The sequence below is a fragment of the Pteropus vampyrus genome, unplaced genomic scaffold, assembly GCF_000151845.1.
Source record: "Pteropus vampyrus isolate Shadow unplaced genomic scaffold, Pvam_2.0 Scaffold67, whole genome shotgun sequence".
Taxonomy (NCBI): domain Eukaryota; kingdom Metazoa; phylum Chordata; class Mammalia; order Chiroptera; family Pteropodidae; genus Pteropus; species Pteropus vampyrus.
Genome location: NW_011888848.1, coordinates 6111215 through 6130422, shown reverse-complemented (window position 1 = coordinate 6130422; position 19208 = coordinate 6111215). Strand labels below are relative to the sequence as shown.

Below are 19208 nucleotides of genomic sequence, written 5' to 3'. Positions count from 1 at the left end.
TTCTAGTAATTCCTTTGCCTTCTATTTACAAAATACCAACCTGTGATGGATTGGAAATAGGAAAACAAACTGGCCCTTCAGCATGGGTAGTGTAAGACTCTCTGCTCTGCCTGGAGAAGGCTTTCTGGAGAGAAGCTACTCTTCAGTCATGCAATACAGACCACCCAAGGGAACCCAGCGGGAAGACAATCCAGACACCCTATCCTCACTCTCTTCTCTCCCTCTCATTTCCTGTTGAAGTTCCCCATTGGTAAAACCCTTTGATATCCATACAAGTCAGTCCTCTGGGACAAAGAGCAGGATACAGAAGGGAAGAGAGTGGATTTCCTTTCTGTACAATTGAAAAGTTCTTGTCCCCAACATAGCAAATGCACGAAGTACCATCATCACAGAGTCACGTCATTTTGGTCAAACTCCATGTGTCACTTTCGGGTTGACTGTCTCTCAGTTCCAGGTTCACCCTTCAGCACATGCTCTATCCTAATGTTCAGAATTCCTTTAAGCATCTCTCCTGTACAGTCAGCACCTTGTTGAGCTTTCTCAGTAGAGGGCCTTGGGGCACATTGCAGGAGGAAGGGACTCTCCTGCTATTTGCAGTGGCTGCATGAGTTCGGCAGTTTTGGGGGGAGGACTTCGGTCATGCTCCACCCCAACCACACAACCAGAGCATGCGGCAGGCTCTGCAAGCTCTCAGCTCCAGTCTGGCCTGGTATTAAAAATAGAACCCATTTCACAGGTTGTTGTGAGTACATATGGAATCAGCATATTGATATGCAATATGCTGATTTTTACACAGTGAACCCAAAACAACTTTGGTTTACTTCCTACCTGCTTGGGGCAGGGGGACTGGGTAGCCCTGCTACCCCTGAATGAAACTTGGGCTGGCACAATGGCTATTCTGACACTCTGGGGGAAGATAAAGTCCTACGATCACTTTAAGACACGAACATAGTCTTAGTTCATTTATTGAAAGTATCCAGTCCAATATATCAATCTTTATTCAAACATAAGATTTCTGCAAAGGAATCCTTCTCTTTCATCTCTCTTACTCCCCCTATTTGCTAACCGTGGCTTTGCACCCTTCCAGGGTTAAGTGCTTGGATAGAGGAGGGAAAAGGAAGCAGAGAAATGTTTTTACTTGACAAGTACAGTTAAAATATGGCTGCACGCTTTCTAGACTGAGAGGTAATTAAAACTAACCCTCTATTCGTAACGTATATAAATGTCTAATCACTATGTTGTACACCTGAAACCAATACAATGTTGTATGTCAACTGTAATTGGAAAATAAATTAATTTTAAAAAGCTAACTCTTTCTCTTATTGACACTTTTAAGGTTCTTCAGAAAGTCTCTTCTTCAACAGCATGTTCTAGTTCTCCAGTTGTCCCACCTGGCTCAGTCCTTGGTTTTCCAGGAGTCTACTCCATACTGATCTTCTCTGTCCTCAGGATGGTATCTCTCTTACACACAATTTTAAAATTGTTCTGAACTAGATCTCTTATCCACATTGCTCACACTAGGACAAGGGAATATTCGTATATTTTTTGTCCCATCAAACTCCAGGACCAAAGGTCAAGCCAAATGCAGCAGCAACTCTCCCCACTCAACCTCCAAAGCCACTTGCCACATTCTCTCAGCTTCTCTGTTTCCTGGAAGGGAATCAAACTGCAGTCCACTGTGTTCATCCTAACGGCAGTGGGCCCTACAGAGCGCTCTGCAAAGCTCGCTGGTGGAGCTCGCCACAAAATCCAGAATGAGACAGGTTTTATAAACTTACTCAGCTTTTTGACAGAGGGAAGCATTTCTAATTTTAATTCTAAGAGATTTTTTTCCCTGTAATTCATAATTTTGCATCTTCATTTTTCTTTCCCATGACCCTTGATCAACCATCACTTTGGTGACCATGAGCGTGGTCATAAATTGTCCACACATGGCCTAACCGGGGTTTTACCACAGATAGATCTACATAGTTGTGGGGATAACACGCACTGTCACTGAAATAGGAATTAAACTATTATATAAATTTAAAACATGCAAGCCCTACACTAAAATCATTCTTTACTAATCTTGCTGTATCAATCCAAACGAAATGGTGTTAAGATTTGATGTCACTAGTAGTCACCATTTTAACTATCTACAGAAACGAGATAATGGTGAAATTTCTCATCCAACTTTGCTTATACTAAAGAGCTGTAATGCTCTATATCGAGAGAAAGGAAGAAAAGAAATTATTTTTAAAGTTTATTTTTGCCAATTTCTGCTGATAGCATTTAGTTTCACAGTTCTAGACATGAGCTGGATAAGCAGAAGAATTTTAAACAGAAAGATCAAAGTCCATAGATGAGGAAGTGGTTTTTTCAGCTTCTTTAAAATTTAGACTATCCCGTGAAAAACACAGGATGTCTATGAATAAATAGTATTCATAACAGGCTGTGACAGAGGAACTATAGAGACAAGTACAGACAGATATGAACAATACTGTTGGTAATATAAAACTGGTCATGTGGGCCAGTATAATTAATATAATCAATGTGACAAGGAATTAAGCTGAACACAGTCATGAGAATTCCTAAAAGAAGCAATTCTCTGAACTGGCTGCATCAGAACCATCTAGAATAATTCTCCCAAGTGAACCAGACAGAAACCTGTCAATACCTGAGATGACCACTAGTCTGCCCAATGTCCATTCCTTGATTCTTAGCAACAAAACATTGATTTTATTGGTGTGGTGTATCTAGCTAAAAGCAACATTTCCCAGCTTCTCTTCAAGGTCAATATGGCCAGGTTACTAATTCTGATCAACGAATCTAAGTGGAGATTGTTGTATTTTGCTTCTGACAAAGCTACTTTTAAAGGGAATGAAAAGCTGGGTATAACTTTTTTGTTTTTCTACCCATTCCTCCTTCCTTGAAGTATAAGGCTGGATCCTACAAGCACACATCTTAGAACATGAACTAATCTTTAAGTCAGAAGCCATAGATGACAGATCAAAGGACCCTGGGGTCCCAATGACCGTGAAACTGCCACGCCAGCCCTGCACTGCTTCTGCCACACTTCTGTTATAGGAAGGAAAGCAAACAGGACATGTTTAAGTGCCTGTTATTACACACCATCAAATCCTAAACACAGTGATACTGGCATTTTCTTGGCCTTCCCAGATTCCAACAGATGATTTTAATTTTCACACAACTATAGCGACCTCAACAATGCCACCTAGTTGCCAGTGATTGCAGCATGTTATTTGGAAATGTTAAAATATGGGGGAAATGCCTGTCTTAGAATTAATGAAACAGGTATTTGGAGTTTTCAGTTTATCCTGCTGCCTTAGCTTACTTGAAATTTCACTTGTAAAATCACTGATTCTGCGACATATAGAAGTTGGAACTTCTAATGTAGGAAGGTAAATGGCTATAAGAAAATGCTTCGTGCATATCAGCACAGAAGAGAAATTAAGAGAAATGCAATCTAACTCAGGCATTGCTATCCATAGCTTGGGAATGGCAAAGTGTTAGTGAGACAGTAGCCATAGCAACATTAATGTTAGGGAATTAATTTATTATAAGGGTAAGAACTTCTTGTGCTATACTAGACCTTAAATAAACAAAGAGTCTGGAAATCATGGTAGCTTAATGATAACACCAAAGTGAGACCCAAAAGAAGACGTGGAGGAGGGACTGGCACAGGCCGTTAGTATTTAGCTCTATTAAAACACCTGTGCTAATTATCTGGTAAACTCATGGTGCTGTTTTGATTCTTGTCAATTAATTTATTTTAAAAAATTTAAGCTCCTAGTTAAAGAAGCCCCTTTAGATGTGGTTAAACTGGAAACACCCAATTTAGTAAGGCTTTACTAAAGGTCATTATAAAATGCTATTCAAGGACTGTTATGTAAGTGGATTGTCATGTTTGCTATGCTAAGCAACTGCTGTAGAAACGAACATGGCAGGGTCAGACGTAGATGCTGAATAAACACAAATTATCCTGACTTAACCAACGATGAACCAGAGTTATAGCCACACATCCACACATAACTTATACTGGTTAAGGAAAGAAAATAATATTCTCATCATCAGGATAAATATTAGAGTTAGAACAAGGAGGTTCTGGGATCTTCCAATAAATTGTTATTGGTATTAGATATTTTCTACCAGGTAAAATGAAATACAGTACTAGGTAGCCTATAGGAACTATTTAAGGTAGATAGAATCCTTTTGAATTTCCTCACTCTCCTCGAATTAGAATTGCACATCTATGCCTTTGCCACGTGACTTCACAGCACCTCCTACTACAGTGACCCAGCCCGAAGACACCCCCACCCCCACCCCGCCAGCTCAAAGTTGAGCTGAGCCCAGGCTGGATCAGCAGAAGTCCAGTCAGCAGACCTGTTAGCAGAAGAATGACCTGGTGTGAGCCTCAAATTCTTCGGTTGCAATAGGCATCTTCCATGGTCTGAATGTTTGTGTCTCCCCGGCCCCAATTCATATATTGATATCCTAACTCCCAAAGATGATGATATTAGAAGGTGGGGGATTTGGGAGATACTTAGGTCATTAGGACACAGCCCTCATGAATGGAATTAGTGCTCTTATAAGAGGCCCACAGAGCTCTCTCTCCACTTCCACCATGTGAGGACACAGGGAGAATACGCTGTCTGTGAACCATGAAGTAGGCTCTCATCAGACACTGAATCTGCTGCTGGTGCCCTGATCTTGGACTTCTACCTTCCAGCACTGTAAGAAATAAACTGATGTCGTTTATAAGCTATCCAGTCTGTGGGATTTTGTTACAGTAAACTGAATGGACTAAGACAAGATGTTTTGTTACTCAAAAATGCCAGCTATACGTAAGCATTTTTAAGTTTAGTAATGTGAAAATAAAAGTTGAAATCATTTTTGGTTTCTCATAGCATCTTTAAAATCTAAAGATTATAGAATGTTCAACTAGTATAATAAATGCCTCAGTAATAGATATGTTGACTGATTGATTGGTTTATGCTTTTTCAAATAGTTATCTAGGATAATTTAAATTTGATCATGGCTTTCCATTTCCTACCTTCTACCTAAAGCACAGTCTCCAATACGTAGCAATATTCTTTTTGCATTTTAGATCTTCATGCTCTGTTGCCTCTGTTTTCCTCATAGTTGAGAGAGTAACATGAAGTGCTCACAGTCCAATAAATGAGAACTTGTTTTAATATCATGTCGTTAATAGTTTCTTAACCCAGACATACAATATGTACTTTAGAGGGTAAAGATTATTTCTTAAAATAGAATATAAACAGATGGCATGATAAAAAAGATTCTATGCTTACTGATTTTAATGAACAACAATTAATCTTTACAGTTTTTATTTGCTGAATATCTTTGAAATAAACACATCACCAATTTCTTATTTATCTCTCGCCCCCATAACACCAGGTACATGGAAGTTACTCAATAAAAAATACATATTAAAATGAATTACACGATACATGGTTTCAAAGGTATTTACTATTTGGTCAAACAATAACTTTTTAATTGTCAGTCATAAAGTTAAAATGTACACTCACATAGATGTTAAAAATTCATCAGAATGGCGTTATTGTTATGTGACACCATTTTATGGTCTGTGGGAAAATGTAATTCCTGAGATCATTATTGGCCTTTATAAATAATTTTTCTCACTGTCAAATTATCTTTCCTGAAGTGACCTGGGGCGGTGAGTTGGGTTAGTATGTTCAATTTTAGACCAGCATTCTATATCTGCTAAATGAGTAAATAGGCTCTATCTTTTATAAAAGGTAGGAAAACAACCATGATGTGCAGATTTTTTTCCCCAAAGTATACTGTATAGGAAAAATATAGACTGAACACAAAGAAGATTTTTCTGAATGACTCTCAATCCCATAAGGAACATGTTTTCCAGTTAATCTGTCCTTGACATACATGTGTGAGTCCAGCTGTTGTTTTGCATTTATTTACAATATCTTTTGCTAAATAATTGTGTTCATCTTTAAAACAAAACTACTTAAAATTACATTCAATTTCTACAAATCAATATTCTTCACCTTCACAAAGCAAACACATTGCACACTGAAAATGAGTTTTACATATTGTTTTGCCATTTGTTTGGTGCACTAACAACATAAGTCATACAAAGTAATTCTGACTTTTTATGGAATCTGGTAGACTTTACTTAAAGTTAGAGTATCAAATAAAGTCTAAACTTAGTAGGCCTAGCAAAACTTTATTGATTTCATAATTCATATTGGTTGGTTTTCGAAGCAATCCTATGAATGCCTAACTGAAATATAAAACAGCAAAAGCTGTGAGACATCTTTCTTTCCCAGGTTCATTAAGGCCTTGGAATCATTTATATCTGTGTCATATACATTTTGATTCTCTTCTGCATCCTGATGTACTTGCTTGTGAAAACATTAGAACAAATTAGGGGGAAAAAACCACACTCTGAAACCACTTGAACTTTTGATCCTACCGTAGAGATTTAAAAGTTTATGCAACCTAGCTTGTATTTTTTTCTGGGTTTTGGTGTCTAAATGATTGTAGAATGCATGTTTCTTGTTTTGCAATGATTTTCTAATATGCAGGAAACATTAAAAAAAGGGTATTTACTGAAGATCTCATATACAAGGCTCTTCAGACTGGAACTGAAAACCTTTTGAAGCTTTTTAACAACAAGCAATCGCCTATGTCACAGATCTGAAAGCAATAATCAGTTTTCTTGACCTACAGTTGAAAACAAAATTATCTTTTAACCAAACAGGATCAGCTTGAAATCCCTTTGGAGATGTTTTTATTTATTAAATGTTTTCATTAACAACACCATCTTTCATTTCCTATTACTCCAATTCAATTTCTCCGGCATACAAAGTAATGAGCAGAATAGCTGTGAATCCAGTTAACATTCCAGCATTCTGAATCATAAAGAAGGTGAAATCGGTTTTTCTTCCAGTTACCTTTTCTCTCAGCATATCGTTCATCTCTGGAAACTGGAAGAAAGGTGTATTATTGTTAGATAACTGTTGCCATCTTGTGGTAAAATACAAAATAGTCGTTTATAGATTTCCGTGGGGTGGGGGATGGTCATTTATTTCAGATGTTTAAACGCTTTAGTATAGATAGCGCAATAGGAATATCTTGCCCTATTAGACATCAACAAGAATAAAAGTACTAAAATAGTGTTCCCCAAGTGGGATAGGGTTTATCTCATTTCATGCCCCCCATCCCCTCTCTGCTCCATCCACACCATTCTTTGACCTCAAATGCATCTAGGCTCTTTCCTTCCTCAAATCTTCACACCTACCAAAACTTCTTTTTGAACTCGTCTGCCTCCAATTTTTCAATGAGCTAAATCCTTCAGATTTCAGCTTAAATCATACTTTCCTAAAAAGGTTTCCTTTAGCTTCTTCTGCCTTATATTAGATTCCCCCCTTATCATCTCTCACCATATACATTGCTTTTCCTTTTATCTCACAGCTTTTTTTTTTTTATTTGTAATGACTTAGTCATGTGTGTGATTTTGTTTGTTTGTTGAATTTCAGGTTCCCCTCCTTGTAGATGGAAAGCCCCATGAATACAGGGACTGTACCTCTTTTGCTCACTCTAGTGTCCTCAATGTCTTATCAATTTCCAGGCTTGGTACAGAACTATCAATTCAGAATAGTTAAATAAAAATTTTTTAAGAAATCACTATACATTTAATTCCAGTTCTTTTCCATTTGTTTCTTTTTGCTTGCGCTACCCCTCACAACATCATAAAGTTTTAAAATAAATATGCACTGTTCTAGGATTAAAGAATATAACAATCTCATTACAGTGAAAGCAATTAAAATCCCGAGTTCTGTACTTAAAATCTATCCTTTCTCAGCAGGTAACTTCCACTGAGAAGGCTCCATAAGGAGATCTGTAAATGTCACTTGTAAGAACATATTCCAAAATGTGTGTTATGTATGCAGTGGTACACCACACCAGCATTTAAGAGGCCTCCAGAATCAGTGAATCATGCACCTGACTTAAGAAAGTTGTGATGAGGATAAAATGGGTAAAAGTTATTAAACCATTCTGAAAAATGGTAAACTGCTATACGTACAAACAGCTTCATTTATTATCATTCTTTCTGTAAACTGAACACTCTAATAGATTCTGTTCTTATATCAGAGAAATGAAAAGTGACGGCCTAGCATAGACGATGAGACATTCTGTGAAAGAAAATTTAAATGTCGTGATGGTGCTAAGAAATGAAATCCTGGCTCTTATAAGAGTTGCACAGGACAACGAACAGAGCTAGACAGTTATCATTTGGAGCTAAGAATGCAAATGAAGGAAATTAAATTATTAAATTATGTCTATAATACATATTCAGTTCCAAATGCAAATGAACTATTCCTTGCTTTGCATAGCCTTAGCACATCGCCATTGTCTCAAAAGCTGTCCAAGATTCATTTGAAAATGCACAGGATCATTGATATTCTCTCTCTCTCTCTCTCTCTCTCTCTCACACACACACACACACACACACACTCACACACACACACAAATAAACACACAGACACAGTATAGACATAAACACAGATACAAATATATACTGATCTAATTAAATATTGTCCAATTTCAATTTACCAGTTTTAGTTTAATCCCAAAGGCTCTCACTGTTTAGAACCTTAAAATAACAAAATACTATTTAGTCTAATAAGTGATTCCTCTTCCAACGTGACATTCTCACAAAAGAAAAGAAAAAGTCCTAAGGGACACACGGCAATAGAATACAAGATTTATCGGCCACAAAGCAAAAAGTGAGAAAATATCTCTACTTCAGCAAAAATAAATTATTTCTTCTTCTATCAATAAGATTACAGATTAAAGAATTGATGTGAATCCCTTTGAAACTATTAGTACAAATTGCTCAAAAACAGTTATCTCTTAAACCAGGAATATCTTAAATTATACTAGAAAGAACATCCTTTCAGCCTTAGTCAAATCATAATCTAGATGTTTATTTCTAAATTTAAAACAAGATAAAATTTAAAATTTTCTTACCATATCTGCTAGAGAAATATAGAGGAACATGCCTCCCGCAAGTGCAAATATAATATTTGGAGCAAAGTTGTTGCCTACCAAAATGCCAAAAGCTAGCCCAACATAGCAGGAACATGCAGAAAGGAAATTGAATAACAAAGCTTGTCGAGTGCTCATTCCTGCATTGAGTAGGATCACAAAGTCCCCTAGAAGAAAAAGAAGAAAATATCAAGTGAAAAGTTTTTTTTTCAATTTTTGGATGAAATAAAAGATAATCATCAATGTCCAACAAGAGCTTCTTTATTTCAATGCATTAGCAGGATTTTTGAGAGTGTGTCACCTGAAATGTCTCATTCCACTGAAACAAAGAAGTAACGAACTGACTTTATAGTATGAGCAAAGCCTCTTACCTAGCTCATGAGGAAATTCCTCACACAGGATAGCTATGGAAGTGCTGAGTCCCTGGAGAAGAGACAAGGTGCAGGAAGCCCCAATCGCCAGGCCATCGATGAAATTATGGAGGGCGTCACTGAGCGTTATCATCCAGGCAATTGTCCCTATTTCTGACAGTTTGGGCCCCCTCAAACAGGTACATGAACTTGACTCCTTTTTTCTATCCTGTAAAATAGCAGAAAATCAATCAACAAGATAAGCAACATTTCTTGAAACTCTAAGAAATACAGAGAAGTAAGAGATGTGTTATGTCTTGGAGGAGACAGATGGTTCCAACAGAAAATCTTTATAGTGGATAGGAGCCCTTAATCATATGTAACAGAGAAAGCATTTATGGTAGGGAGAAAGGAAATTAATAGATTGGTAGGCCTTGAACAAGCCACTTAAAAGACATTTTACTTCACTTTCCCCTTAAAACAGTCTGTTTGGTTTGTATGAACAAATTCCTACTACTGCCTTCCTGAAATATAATGGATATTAAGCTAAGAATTTGATTTATCCATAAACTTTAAAATTTAAAAAGTTTTGCAAAGACTAAATCTAAAGTCTATTCTATGTTACAATTTGAACATGCAACCCATATTTAAAGCATGATGACATCAAAGAACATTTATTCTAGTCCCTCCTATGCCACTATGCGACTGTGAGCAAGTTACCTGAGCCTCAGTTTCTTCAGTTGTAAAAAGAAGTGGATGTACTAAATGATTTATTTATTTTTCGATGACTTATTAAGTTTCCACGATGTTCCAGTTACTATACAAGGTGTTTAGGCTGTAACAACATGGTCCCTACCAGCTCTAATACAACGATTCTCTTAACAAAACTCATGAAGTGTGATTGGAACGGGCTTGCATTTACACTAACACTTCTTTCCATTTTGAAATAATAACAAAAACAGAAAATTTTACAATTGACCCTTTGTAAGAATTTAAATTTTCATAAAATTTACAAAATTGTAAAAAATTGAATGACAAATACCAACTAAAGCATTTTCCAGAAACTGTAGAAAAAGATAATAAAATGCAAATTCAATTTTTAAGTAGGGAAGCAATTTGCAATTAACTAGAGAACATTTTATTCTTAATTCTCCTCCCCTCAACTCTACCTCAGCAGATAATCAACATAATTATTGAACATCTACAATTTGTAAAACAGTGTACTAAATGCTATGGGAAATGCATGGAAGTGGAAAATACAGCTTCTGGCTTCAGGAAGTATATTTACCTCTGAGAAACAAGATGTAATGTACATGACTGACTTTTTTAAAAAATGTGCACTATATCTCTGGCTAAGAGGGACTTCCTTCAGAGCAATCATCTGAGAGATTTTACATTTACTCCAACACCACTTGCTTCATTACTGAAAACACTTTTGAGACTGTTCTTTTAGAATTGACTTTAGATCTTACATCGTTTCACTGTTTCATTAGTAGCAAATCTTCATTTGGGGGATGCTTTTTGTTTGTAGGCACAGCCAAAGTCATTTGGAGCCAATCAATTCTTAAATTAGTATGGAAGGAAAGGGGATTGTTAGCAGGAGCAGTAGTGACAGCATTAGTAGTCATAATTAGCAGTAGAAATAGTCATAGCAAAGGCATATAGCATTATTATGTGCCGGACACTGTTCCAAGCACTTAGATATTTAATTCCTTTAGAACAATTCTATGAATTAAGTACTACTATTATCATCATTTTACAGTTGAGGAAACTAAAAGGTTAGTGAACTTATCCAGGAGTACAAAGGAAGTAAGTAGGCTTTTTAAAGTAACTACTTTACTACTCCAGACTTATGGGAGACAGGGAGTTGGAGGACACTTCTTGTTTGTAATAGGATCTGAAAGCAATTCACAAGAACACCTTCTTCTCTCAAAAGACTCTTCTAAACACTTGAAACAATGTTGGAATAAGTCTTTAATTTTAAAAGGCAAATCTCATCAGCATAAAAATAATTCCATCTGGTCTTATAATGTGGTCTTTTTACTCTATAGTGTTAAAAAGACAAACTGAGGTAAATTAAAAATTTTAAGAGTTTATTTGAGCAAAAGTTGATCCTAATGTGGCAGTGTCAGACAGGAAGTAATTAAGAGTACTCCAATGACAGGAGCTCAGGGAGAGACTTCTATAGAGAACATGCTAAAGAAAAGCAAGGAAATTATTGTTGGCTCTAGCTTAAAGCCTAGTTGGTTTTTTGGTAACTGATTGCCTTTAGGTTTTGATTTTGCCCTTGAGGCATTTATAGGCTTAGATTTGGGTTTGCTCACATGATAGCCATGGCATTAGAGCCACCTCAGTCTAATGGCTTCCCTGTTTAATTAATTTAACCATTGATATATCTTAAATGTACAAAATAATAAACAATCATGATTTAGTGCATGTCAAATGGATTGCTTGGGTAAGAAATGGACCAGAGTAGGAAGCAACTACTGTCAACGGAGAAACATGTAATTGTTGTAGCCGCCAGTCCCCGATAGACGCACGGACCACCAGAAATCAGTGAGTTATAGGAAACACACTCTTTATTCAACCAGCTGGGTCTGCCAGGGGTGCACAGACCCCAAATCAAGCAGCCCCGAAATGTAGAGGTACAGGGTTTTTAAGCCCTAAACCCCTATTCTTCATCCTGTTTGAACACACAGTCTATTTTTCTTCTTTTTACTAACTGTCAACCGACAGGTCGGTTGTGCAAGTGGGGGTACAGAAGCAGAAAGTTTATTGTTAGAGCGTTTTATGTCCCCATGGGCGATAGCCAAGCAGTAATTTTTCAGCCAGCACATAATCATGAGAAAAATCTTAGAGGAAGGGGCCTTGGCTTTGCAAAAAGGTACTGTCAAGATACACTTAATAAGACCAGTTGTTTTCATCTTCCAACATGGTTTCCTTAGTCACATATTTACAATTTCTTTATTTACTTGTGATAGTTTAGGGAAAAGACTATAAACTAAGTGTTGACTGCCTCATATTACATACTGTATACAAACTCTGTATCCAAGCTCCTTTAATTCTGAAAAAGAAATTAAATTAATATATCAGGTATGATAATCTTATCTCTAAGTACAGATATTATTGACTCTATTTATTATGCTTCCTTTTAGCTCTATAAGCTCAGGTCTCAAATGGCACTGTTGGGTTGGTTAACAGTTATACATTTTTAATAACTTTGGAACGAACAAAAGTAGGCAAATATTCGCAAGAGTTCTTTTTTACTTCACTTGGAACTAAGTTGCTGAGCAGAGAGAACACTAAATTTAAGACCTTCTAGTTAAGTTGGTAAGTATTCTTCTTTCTCTCTTTTTTAAAAAATTTGCTGCTGTTGTTGTTTGTGTGCTCACTTATTTAACTCGTACACTAAATACGAAGCTATTTTTAATCTCAGCTATGATGCAGCAATTTAATTTAGTGAAAAAAAAACCACAGGTCTAAAATCCAGAACTGCAGTGCTTGGTATAGGGCCTGTACATATAGGTTGTTTAATAACTATGTGAGAATTAAATAAGTTGATTATTGGAAATTATCATTAAATAAATAAATAAATACTATAATAAAATCCAGGAGAACTGAATTTTAGGTTGGCTCTGATAAGAATTACTGTGTAATCATCAGCAAAGCTCTTAACATCTCTCACCTTAGTTATTCATGGAAATGAAAGTCAAAGCAAAGTGCAAAATAGTCAGAATGAGGAGAGAAAGAATATCATGGGCCAAAGTTATAAGAGTAGAGGGGAGACCCGATAGTAAGTATGGAGAGAAGAAACAAAAAGTAAAAGAAAAAAAGATGCGAAGATGTCAAAATGAAGAAAGCAAGTGGGCTCATTGCAGAACAGTTTAAGTTTAAGCAGGGAGGAGGAAGATGAAAAAGAGGAGGAATGGCATGAGGTGGGAGGAGGAGGAAAAGAAATAGGAGAAAGACGATAAAGATGGAAAAAGGAATATAAAAAGAAAAAGGTAGAGAATGAAATGTGGACGTAAAAGGACTTGGCTGTTCTTTAGTGGGATATGAATTATATAAATATGGCTTACATCTGAAATGAAATAGTATGAAGAGTAGTAGAGATAATGAATATCTATATATTTCCACATGTAAAGATGTCTTAAACATAGTGTTGAGGTAAATAAATAAATAAATAAATAAATAAAACAGAACAGCATATCTAGTGGGCATCTTTTTGTAAAAATAATAAATAATTATTACTACTGCATGATGATTTAAGTTCAAATATATTTGAAATGATACATACAAAAATGTTCAGCGTGGTTCTCCTTGGGAGACAGTACTGTGGATAATCCTTGTTTGTTTGTTTTTTATCTTTTATGGTTGTTCTGGATGTTCTTTGCACTTATTATACATTATTTTAATACTCAGAAAACAATAAAGCCATGGGATTAGAACCAGCAAGAGGGAAAGTGAACTTGTGATGACTCAGGAGTTACCATCAGTAAACAAGGTGAAGTTGGAGAAGCAGGCTGCCTGCAGGTTTGGTCTATATTGAAAAGAGTGTATTGTCTCACTAAAATGAAACATTTTTTATGGGCTTAATGACTGCAAAGATCAGCATGAGCACAGTCAGATCTCATTCTGCATTGGGGAGAGCAAGATGAGCCATAATTCATGAAAATGTTTTCATGGTTTATTGTCTACACGTTTTGTTGGTTAAGAAGATAAAAACAAAAAAACATTGCAGGCAAAAATTAAATTCCAAATTCCACATTCTATGCTGAAATAATTTTGCAGACTAAGAGCTCTGAAAACAAGAAAACCAAGCCAAAAAGGAAAGTAGCAACCCACTAAAAAAATGCAGTGAAGGTGGCAAAAGGAAGTATAAATGACAACAAGCAAAAGATAAAAATTATATGCAAAAAAATAACATAAAAATCTATGCCTAGAAAAGATAAGTTAATTTAATATAAATACAAATAATAAAATAGCATTTTTAGATTGCAAATAATTTAAAAAATTTTAGACTGCAAATAAAGAGAAGTGAGATTTAAGGAAAGGAGCACCAAATGCAAGCTAGCTTAATGATTAAAGGGTATATATGTGCCTTGGAATCAAATGGATATGAATATGAGTATCGGTTCTGCTATTTAATAGCTCTGTCCTTAGAAAAGTTTCTTGAGTCCTAGCTAATATAATAAGACAAGAAAAGGAAATGAAAGGTATATATATACATTGAGAAGGAAGAAATATAACTACCTTTGTTGGCAGATGACGTGACTGTCTATATAGAAAATCCAAAAGAATTGACAAAAAAGATCCTGGAACTAGTAAGCAATAATAGCAAGATTATAACAAAAGTTCTTAAAAAAATGTTACTTGAAATCTGGGCACAAGTTAATACACAAAAGTTAATTGCTTTCCTATACAACAGGAATAAACAAGGGGAATTTGAAAATAACATTTATATTAGCTCCCCCCAAAGACAAAACACTTAGGTATAAATCTAACAAAATATGTGCAAGGTCTATATGAAGAAAAGCACAAAACCACGATGAAAAAAAAATTTAAAAAACTAAATAAATGAAAAGATATTCCAATCTTATGAAAGGCTCAGTATTGTCAACATGTCAGTTCTTCCCAATTTGATCCATATATTCTTCACTAGGTGGAGCTATGAAAAGAGGAATCTTAAATGGAGGAATCTTAAATGCGTATTACAAAGTGAAAGAAGTCAATATAAAAAGGCTACATGCTGTATGATTCCAACCATATGACGTTCTGGAAAAAGCAAAACTATGGAGACAGTAAAAAGGTCAGTGGTTGTCAGGGGTTGGAGGAAGGAAAAGGATGAATAGGTAGAGCACGGAGAATTTTCAAAATGGTGAAAATATTCTACAAGATACTACAATAATGTATGCATGTCATTACAAATTCATTCAAACCCACAGAATGTACAAAACCAAGAGTAAAATGTAAACTATGGACTTTGGGTGATTATGCTGTGTCACTTTTGGTTTATCGGTTGTAACAAATGTACTGATCCGGTGGAGGATGTTGATAATGGGGGAGACTACACACGTGTGTGGGCAGAGGATTTATGGGAAATCTCTGTACTTTCTTTTCAATTTTGCTGTGAACCTAAAACTGCTCTTAAAAAATAAAGTTCTTGAAAAAAATGTTACTTGAAATCTGACTTCAGATTCCTTATATTACCAACTTCATAGAATTGTAATGATGATTAAGTGAAATGTTTACAAACCTCTAAGTGCTCCATGAATGACAATTGCTATATCATATAGATCGTTTTATTTAGTAAAGTACAGATTAACACAACATTATTACAAGGAAGAAAACAAAACTGCCGAAGAGAAAAGTGTGCAAGGCAAAAGGTTTCTCATGAATGAATCTTGAATATATTTGGGAGCATACTGATTAAGATGATTGGGGGGGGCGGGGGAAGGAGAAAATTAAATCTAAAAGAAAGAGCTTTAGAAAAGTGAAGAGGGTGCAGAGATACTTGTTAAAAAGAGGGGGGTAAAAAAAACGTTTAACAAGAATGCTTGAGCTTAGACATAAATATACTCCTGAAGAAAGCTATTAAGCTTTCAACTACTAAAGTTCAAGGTGTGTGAAAGAGTCAGAGAGTTAATTAGCCAGAAGGTCAAATCCACTGTGAAAAGTAAAATCTGAGTTAAAAATTTATGTGACTCAGAGACTTGACTGGGTATATGAAAAAAAAAAAAAATCTTAAAGATGTAAAGTAATATCTTGTATACGCAGCACTTCACAGTTTACAAAGCACTTCCATATGTTAGAATCTTCATTTTCTTTTGACCTTTACAATATCCTCATGAGTGAACCAGAACAGATACTAGTATCCTAATTTTAGAGATGAGGAAGATGACAATTCAAGAATATAAACGACTCGCTCAAAGTCACACAGAAGGTGTCGGAATTAGGCTACTTAATTATTTACTGAGCACCTAATTTACAGCCAGCCAGAACTGTGCTAAGAGTTGAGGACAGAAATATAAATAAAAGACACTATCTTGTTGGCATTCATAGTCCAGAAAGACTATCCAGGATTCAAACTTCAGGCCTGTGAGAAATAGCTTTCATCTGCTTTTTTAGCACAACTTTCCACTCTCTTGCTCTGCTCTCTGTCCTGATGCTGTCCTGAGTAGGTCACCGCTACAGGCTCCTTGTCCTCCGGGAAACCCCAGAGGAGATTCAGAGGGAGAAAGGAGAGAGAAGTCAGGGTATATATTCCTCTGATACCCTATTTTGTGGTCACCTCAGTTTATCCATGACCTTCAAATGAAGGCCACAGTTCTCAAGATAATTTTCCCAAGTTCTAGTAACTTCTACCCTTTGGATTCAAGGGTGGTCACAACTTTGCCATTACTGGTCCCTGGTTCACCCACTACCCTTGGTTCACACACTACCTTTGGTTCACCCACTACCTCTGGTTCATGCACTACCCCTGGTTCATGCACTATCCCTAGTTCACGCACTACCCATGGTTCACCGTCTACCCCTGGTTCACCCACTACCCCTGATTCACCCACTACCTCTGGTTCACACACTATCCCTGGTTCTTACACTATCCCTGCATAAATAAACCTTCTTTATTTGGGAGTCTCATCTGTTTCCTAGTGGGATGGTAACTGATATAATCATTGGTGCTGAAATGGCCATAAGAAACAGACCCCCCCCAAAGTGGAACTTAATTGGGTTTTTCAATATTTGAAGTATGAAGAATTGATAAATGGGTTACCCCTAGGTGGGCTGCATTTTTCAGTGAGGGCCAGAATATGAAAGGGCTCTGCAAGGTGTAGGCTGCATTGCCAACCTTTCCTGCTACTTAGTTCTTATTACCCAGCAGACACAGTAGAAATGGACAGAGATACTGAAAGAAGCCTTCTGGCAAGCTCTGATCAGAGAATCACAATGTAGTCCCCTAGGATATTATGGTAAAGCCATGTCCTATTTGCCATTAACTATTCTTTTTCTCAAAACCGGTTCCTTGCTTGTTCATGGGTCTCTGTATAGATTTATGTTGTGCCCACGGGACATTAATTGGCCATAGGATCATGCTCAGTACGAACTGGATGTTATCTGATCCAGTAAGCCATAAAATCAGCTGTTTGGATCAGCATTCCATTATTAAACTACACCAGTCTTGAAGACAAACAAACTGCAATGACAGGTGATTCAGACTCTCATAGTATCTAATACTTCATAGTAACCTAAGACTTCATCATTTTCCCCTCAACAACAATAAGGCTTCATAGGGAGCTCCCTATAGCCAGTTATCTACGGATAGAGCTGTAATGTGCCAGCACCAGCCTGTGCAATCTTACTCATACTAAACTTAAAATATATTGATAAAGAGAAATTCTCCAGGTGGGCAGAACTTTTGAGAGTAGTGTTGAACTTTGTGGAGAAGAAATGTCCTGGGATATAGATCTACACTAGCTCATGGATGAGTGCTAAAAAGTTGGCCAAGTGGTCAGAGACTTTCAACAAAACCCAACTGGAAATTAGTGGCAAAGAGATCTGGAAAGAAATATGTAGATGTACCTCTTGTAAAAGGCACAGAGTATGAAGATAATTCTATTCCATTAAATCTCATAAGAGGCTATTACAGGAGATAGTCTCAATAATAAAGTAAACAAGAAGGCCTCGCTTTAAATGCCACTTGATATCTTCCATTGACCATGCCAATGTTTGCTCAATGGGCCCATAAACAAAGGGGTCAAAGTAGTGGGGGTGGAGACTATTCACAGAGTCAGTATTCTCTTCCCATACCATGGGTGTACCAGCACTGGAGAAGGTCCAATCTGATAAAAGCCAAAATCAACACTGAGCCTTCAAAAAGGCATCATTGCTCAATGGGGCAGGAAGGCTCAGCTGGCTATATGAAGCAGCAGGAGGATTATATTGGGTCCCTCCTCTCATAAGCAGGTACTCTTTGAACTCAGAAAGATAGACATAAATAATATGCCTTTCTTGCTTTCAGTGTTTCTGCTGGCACCATCATTCATGGATTTACAGTATGCCTGATATATAGACAAGGAAACCTGTATAAATTGCCTCCAAACTCTTTTCAGCAAAAGGAGTGGGACAATGGGCTCAATCCTTAGAATTCATATCACCTGCCCCCTCAAAGAAGCAACCAGCTTGACAGAATTGTGGAATACCCTGCTGAAGCCTCAGCCAGAGTGCAAGCCAAGAGATAACACCCTGAGAGGTTGGAGTTCTGCCCATAGGATGTCAATATATGCCTTACACCGGCAGCCAAATATGTGGGATTATCACTGCTGTGGAGGATGCACAGATCCAGAAACCACAGGGTGGAGGTGAGAGTGGCCCATTCCATGTTTACTCCTAACAATCAACTTGAAGTCTTACTTCTCGTCCCTAAGACCTTAGACTTGATGGGTATGAAGTTTCTAATGTCCAGGGGTGTAATTCTTCCACCAGGAAATATGTTCATTTTCTGATTCATTGGAAGTGGAGACTAATCCTTAGAAAGGTAGGGGTCTCTATGTCCCTAAACCAATAGGTAGATGATGAAGTCGTTATACTGGCTAGGATAGCAGCACTCAGTGAACAGGAGGGTCTGAGTGTCTCTACAGAATGAGGATAAGAGTAATGCTTGGAACTCAGGGAATTCGGTGGGGCACTTGTTAGTACTCCCTTCCCAAAAGTCATGGTCAAGGAAGAACAGCAACAACCCAATGAAGACAAGGCAGCAGGACTCAGATCTTCCATGCTCTCAGCTTTTAGTTGGTTCCAAACAAA

The 19208-nt window shown here is 36.8% G+C and overlaps 1 protein-coding gene across 2 annotated transcripts in view; it reads right to left on the bottom strand.

Moving 5' to 3' along the window:
- Positions 1–5300: 5300 nt before the first annotated feature.
- Positions 5301–19208, bottom strand: part of SLC39A8 (solute carrier family 39 member 8) — a 73416-nt gene continuing 59508 nt past the window's right edge. For both annotated transcript variants that reach the window (XM_023531393.1, XM_011361514.2), the window contains exons 7-9: positions 9426–9633; positions 9037–9221; positions 5301–6989 (exon numbers count right to left, since the gene is read on the bottom strand). In XM_023531393.1, coding sequence (XP_023387161.1) covers positions 6840–6989; positions 9037–9221; positions 9426–9633 — 543 coding nt within the window. In that variant the 3' untranslated portion in view covers positions 5301–6839. The remainder of the gene's footprint in view (positions 6990–9036; positions 9222–9425; positions 9634–19208) is intronic.